We start from the raw sequence: 5,998 nt of genomic DNA, 5'->3' as shown, positions 1-5,998 counted from the left end.
GAGCCTGCCCGGCCCCCCGGGACGCTCAGTAAGCGCTGGAAGCTCCAGCCGTGCCCAGCCCGGGGCTCCGGGCTCCCTCGCGGCCCAGCCGGGGCCGCCCTCGGAGCCCCCAGAGGTGCCGGGCAGGGCAGGGCCGCGGGCCTCTTGGTTCCCTCCTCTCCTCCTGTAACGTTAGGATAAGTGTTTTTGTGTCGCAGGGGTGAGGGTTAGTTAATTAAATCGCCTCGAAAATGAAGCTGCTCCAAGTGCTAAGTGTTCTCTTCCTTGGCACCCGTGGCTTGATAATTTCCTCTGGACCTCCTTTTGTTTGAGTGGCGTGGATGGAAATGCGTTGGGAACGGGGCTGAGCCAAAGGGCTGTGTAAAAATAGCAGAGTCCCCGAGTGGTCTGAATCACGGTTTTGATTTGGGGAACGTGAGGTTTGAGCACAGCCCTGTCTGAAGGAGGGGATAAAAATCACACTGCTTGTGATTCTTGCTGTTTCCTACGAGTCTGCATTGAAAGCTGAGCTCAGATTTGCATATAACCAGTGTTCATTTGTTTGTAACCCCAGGTTCAGCTCCCTGCCCTCCCCCTGCTGCAAAGCAGTGCTGCATGGCTTGGTGGCTGGGGTCTGTTGTCCTTTCTCATGGCCTGAGCTTCAGGTTTTTAAGGTGTTTGTACTCCAGGAGCAGGCTGCTCTTTTGTTGAACATCACCAGGTCAGAACGAGCAGAAACGTGTGCCTCCTGCTGCTGGAGGTGGCTTTGCCTGAGGCAGCCAGGCTGGGAAGCAGAGCCTGGGGCTGGGGTCTGCTGTGCAGCTCTGGGTGGGTGGCTGTGATGTCTGGCATGCATGGACTGGACGTGGCAGAGGCAGGGAGCACTTGAACAAAAACGGAATGTTGCAGGTGCCAGGTCAGCTGGCAGGTTTTCCGTTTGCTGAGCTGCCTGAGATACACGTGCGAGATGCTCCAGAGAGATTTCTCAGTCCTTCTGCAAATGGCCCTCAGCTGATGAGCACGTGCCAGCCATCATCGTGCTGGTTTTGATGCTGGGCTTGTGTTTTGCAGACAATGAGTGGAAATGAGGACGACTGGCTGGCTCTCAAACCCCAGGAACCTTCTCCATCCCAGTGCTGTGGCAGCGGCTGCAAACCCTGCATCTATGATGTGTATGAGAAGAAGCTGGCACGATGGGCGAGGGCCAAAGCAAAGCAAGACAAAAGCCTCCTCACGGAGGAGAAGGAGCAGGTCAATTTATCTTCATCACATCCCAGAGCTAGTGCTTTTGATCGTACTTAACCGTGTGGGGTTGTGGTGATGGGCGAGGGATGCAGCAATAGATTAAAGTGATGTCCGGAGAGAAGGCGCTAAAGGCAGTTCCCCAAACTGCCGCCCCTCCCCCTCTCCTGCTCTCTCCCTGCTTTAATCTCCTGATTTTTCCAAGTGTCGAGTTCGCCCTGGTGTCACGTTACAGCCCCAGGCCTGCGGCTTCTCCTTGCTGGGGTACCCCAGGCAGAAAGAGCCGGCCTCTCTGGAAAGTGGGAATGAGTAAAAGATACAAAGATGCCCCGTTTTCTCTGACTGTTTCCTCGGACAGGCTCCATTTTCCTGACCTTTCTCACCTTTTCGTGCTTTTTAAACTTGTACTTTGAGGGCGAAAAAGGCTGTGCTGTGTGTGGTGGAGCAGTTGTCTTCAGAGCTTCATTTTAAGCTTGTCAGGGCCCTTTTACATGAAGTTGACTCTGCTGGGCCAAGCAAAAACGACCGGCACTGAAACAGCTAACAACATTTCCCATCCACAGTGGTCATCAGTAGGTTCCCAGGTTGCCCTCAAAAGCAGTGCTCAGCTCTTCTAGTAGTTTTGTTTCAGCTTGTGTCCAGACAGGAGAAAATGATTGTGGTGAGTCATAAAAGGATGACCTTGCTGTAAGGTGTACAAAAAAAAAAAAGGTAATTTAAAAAGGAGGGTGAGGGAAGGTGGGGGTTGGGAAATGTGTGATCCCGAAGTGCAGAACATGGTCATGAATCAGCAGAGAGCCAGGATTTGCACTGGGCCTCAGCATTTAATACGTGTTCTTCTGGAGCCCTGAGTGTCTCTGGCACTGAATTAGCACACACGTTTGCTTCCAAAGAAAAATGAAATAATAAAAAGACACCATCTAACCAAGTAATTATTTATTGTTGTTCTTGCAGAGCAATAATTCAGAGCTGAATCCAGATACATTTACTGCATTCAACATAAGCTCGGTGGAGCAGCTAACAGAGGACACCTACCAGTACAAATTTGAATTACCAGGAAATAGCAGCCTGCACTTGAGTTTAGGACAACATATCGTGTTAAGGTATTGTTCTATGTGCTGGTTAAACAGTCTGCATTGTGTAACCCAATACTTAGGGTTTTTGTCAGTAGACAAAGGCTTCATACCAGGCAAATCATAATTTCTGTGCTTCCACAATGACACAAATGAAAGAACGTGTGAGCTCGTTAGCTCTGCTAATTTTATGGTAAAAGCCATTCCAAGGCTGTATTTTTCTTCAGCATTAGCCTTGTGTTGGTGGGTCAGAAAGAGCTAGGTGTGGTTAAAAAAATCCATTTGCAGAAAGAAAGAGTCAAAGAATAGATGTTACAACAGATTATTTACTGCAGCAGGTTGGGGTGAAGGCGGAGCTGCATTTACCCCCATAGCTCAACATTTTGAGCCATGTATCTTGGGGTAACTCAGCACTTGGGGTGTTACCCACCTCACGTCCAGGCATTTCCTGACTGATTTCTAGCAAAACACCCCTCCTATGTGGTTTATTGCTTGCCAGAAAGGAGCCACTTGGGAAAGGTTTTTCTCTCTTGGCCATCTGTGGTGATCATTGCCAGACAGAAAAACTCAGGTTATGGTGCCATGGATCTGTATCTGCTGAGGTGATTTGTAAGTGAGCAGCTGATGTTTGCAGCTGGCTGCTGAGAGTGCTTCTCCCTTCAGCCACCTCTCATCATGCAGCAGAGGAGAAGCTTTGGTCACTTCCATCCATTACTGTAGTGAGCAGGCTGGATATATTCTGTAGAAAGAGAAAACCTGCAGGAATATACAGTGTATATTGACAAGAACCTCCGGGCACGGCTGTGCTTTCAGGATTTAATGACCAGATGCTGTCCAAACACAGAAGGCAAAGCAGCCCCCAGCCCAGAAGGGATGGCAAACTTAACCATGGAAACATTTTCTCTCCTCTTTGTTGCTCTTGCACATTCAGCTGTTTCTCACAAAACAGCTCAAACATCCTCCCAGGGGATGTGCCCAAGAGCTGAATGTGTGGTACATCTTGTGGCCACTGCCGGGAAAACAAAAGGTGCATTTAGCCAGTGTGTTCCCCCTGGATTTTCACCTCTGGAAGGGAAATGTTTTGCATCGTGCAGGCTGCTGGGAAGAGGACCTGTTGCCTCCTTCGTCTCCCCAGAGAACTGCAGAAGCTTGGTGATGCCTCTCCATGACCCAAGTCACAGTGGGTTCCTGTATTTCTCTCCTCAGAGGAGTGGTGGATGGTGTGGAGGTGCAACGAGCCTACACTCCCATCAGCCCAGGGAATGCAGAAGGGTACTTTGATGTTTTAATGAAAGTAAGTAAGTCCCTACAATATGGGTTAGAGTCAGTGTTGCTGGGGACTTTGTTTTCTTTAGGAACCAAAGTGTGCTGGCAGCACTTCAAGTGAGACTTTCTCAAATCCCCCATGGGCTCTTCCTGTGTTGTTCTGAAGCAGTTGTGCTTTGCTGATAAAAATTTCAGTTTTTCCATAAAACTGAAAGCAGAGGAAGGTGGCACCCAAACAAGTGCTTTTGCAGTGTGAGCCTGGCTAAGCACTTGGGAGAGGCTCTTGGGAGCCCTGCAATTGCCGGCATGGACAGAGGTGCCCAGTTCCCTGATTTCATTTTGACTTTTCAATGTGTCTTTGAAACTGCACCCAGTTGTCAGCTAAGTTCAGGCATTGATTTTTTTTCTTTGCCTCACCCTGTTCTTCCCCCCTGTGTTTTACTTTTAAGAACACTCCCAAGAAAACTTCTTCAGTGTGGTTAAAAATGTAGATGGGCAGCAAGCAGCTGTTTCTGGTTTGTGGGCAGGGCTCTGGAGCTGCCTGCAGTCTGACAGGGTCCCCATGGCCCATGGGCACCATTTGGACAGGTGTCCTGGCCCTTCTGGAGACCACCACAAAATGCTGTTTGAGTTCCAAAGGATTTTATAGTAAAAATTGGCTGGAAACTTGTCTGAATAAAGACTGCAGGGCTCTCATAAATTTTTACTTTGTGTGGACAGTGTTGAATTGAAGACCATTTTTCCAACACTGCATTTGTGTGTCACTAGTGATTCCTGAGAGCAGCCACAGCCTGTGTTACAGGTGTGAAATTCAGAGTGCTTGGGGGTCTCGAGTGGCTTGCAGAGAATGACCACTTGTCCTCTGCCTGTCTTCCAGGATTTCACATTTGTGGGGCTTATTATGCATAATTGGTTTGAACACAAGCCCTGCTCTTTAGAAGAGTGTGCAGCTTCTGTAGGACACCTGTGGGAGGGTCATTTCCCCATTCTTGTGGCAATTGGTGTGTGGTAGGGGAGAGAAATGTTGCATTAATAGGTACGTTCACAGGATAACTGTGAAATTTCATGTATACTTGCTTATTACTCACAGGTTTTGCATTTCAATAATAATAGTCATGATTGTAATGATACCTTTCCTTTATATAGAACCTTTCATCCCAAAGGGAGCTACAGTTATTCTCTGGCAGGGACAAAAAGAGGTTGATAACACTCAGTGTAAGGCAGCCATTTTTATAACTCTGCAGGGTGTGGTATATTTCACACAATTTGGGCAATGTTGGAAAGTACTATATTATTATTATTACTACTACTATGCAATCCAAGCACTGCTCAAACCCTTCCTTCTCCTGTTATTATAGCATTGCATTTGTGATACTACAGTTAAGAGTGAGGGAGTTGCCATTTACAGAGCAAAACCCTCTTTTTGAGTGATTTTATAATGTTAGGCTTTCTCTCCATGTAAAACTAGGTGTAGAAGTTCTCCCCCAAGAGGTGTTTTTTTTCCTTTTTATTTAGAAAAATTCATTTTAAACCCACTCAGTCACTTCTCAGTTCAGTTTTTGGAAATAATTTTGGTGAAAGGAGGATTGTTTTACTTTCCATTACCCTGGTCCATTGGGAGTAGCCAGTAAGTGGGGCTGACTTTTCTGCTCTTGCCTTGGGCTTCCATATAGATTTGAAGAAAGCAGGTATAAAATCCTGCTCCTTTCCAGCTGCAAACTCCTTGCATGAGTCTTAGTACCTGCCCAGAGCCCTCTGAACACTGTTCCTGACAGTAGCTGGGGGCCTGGATGTTATGCATTTAGCTTTTGAATGTAACAACCAGTGTTAATAATTCTTAATACTTCAAGTATTTGTAGGTGAGGTTGTTAGAGGAGGAGCATCTGTGTTCTTCATTAGCACTGCTTGCAAGCACAAACACACAAGCTCTCTTGCTTCACTTTTTCTTAGCTGCTTTGTGGTTCACCAGTTTTGCTTGCCTGCAGTGCAGCTTGGTGGCCAGCCAAGGCACTGGGGTGTGGAGCTGGGATTCTGTCCAATGCACGTGCAGAAAACACCCCCAAAAATGCTGCTTTTGTACAGGCTGGAGTCTTCAAAGGCTTGTATCACATCCCGTCTTCTGACCTCTGCTTGTGTTGCTCTTCCTCAGGCTTATCAGTGGCATCACCTCTGTGTGAGACCAGTTGTCTGGGGCAGCTGTTGGTCTTATCTGCTCGTGCTGTTTGGACCAGCCCTTGTTCTCCACCCAGATCCCATCAGCTGTGGCTGTTCTCCTGGGCACATTTTTTTCTCCTTATCCATAAAATGGTCATATGTACAGGATATACATCCAGCACCTAGCAACAAGGCTGCTTGGCTGAGTCCTTCATTTTCCAGCCTCTCCTTCCTTTTTTTTTCTTCTAGCAAGCACCGACCCTTCCTCACCAGCCATGGGGGAG

General features: G+C 47.6%; 2 protein-coding genes across 2 annotated transcripts in view; one reads left to right on the top strand and one right to left on the bottom strand.

Annotated features, from left to right (window-relative positions):
- The window catches only part of MRPL37 (mitochondrial ribosomal protein L37), a 5,226-nt gene extending 4,211 nt beyond the window's left edge, over window positions 1-1,015 (bottom strand). Inside the window, exon 1 of the mRNA XM_009993596.1 lies at window positions 1,010-1,015. Within this exon, the coding sequence (XP_009991898.1) occupies window positions 1,010-1,015 (6 nt within the window). The remainder of the gene's footprint in view (window positions 1-1,009) is intronic.
- A 38-nt stretch (window positions 1,016-1,053) lies between these two features.
- LOC104385152 (NADH-cytochrome b5 reductase-like) overlaps window positions 1,054-5,998 on the top strand; it is an 8,770-nt gene continuing 3,825 nt past the window's right edge. Inside the window, exons 1-3 of the mRNA XM_009993565.1 lie at window positions 1,054-1,230; window positions 2,176-2,324; window positions 3,501-3,588. Of these exons, the coding sequence (XP_009991867.1) occupies window positions 1,054-1,230; window positions 2,176-2,324; window positions 3,501-3,588 (414 nt within the window). The remainder of the gene's footprint in view (window positions 1,231-2,175; window positions 2,325-3,500; window positions 3,589-5,998) is intronic.

The sequence above is a fragment of the Chaetura pelagica genome, unplaced genomic scaffold (genome assembly GCF_000747805.2).
Source record: "Chaetura pelagica isolate M959 unplaced genomic scaffold, ChaPel_1.0 scaffold433, whole genome shotgun sequence".
Taxonomy (NCBI): Eukaryota; Metazoa; Chordata; class Aves; order Apodiformes; family Apodidae; genus Chaetura; species Chaetura pelagica.
This window is presented reverse-complemented; position numbering and strand designations above follow the sequence as displayed.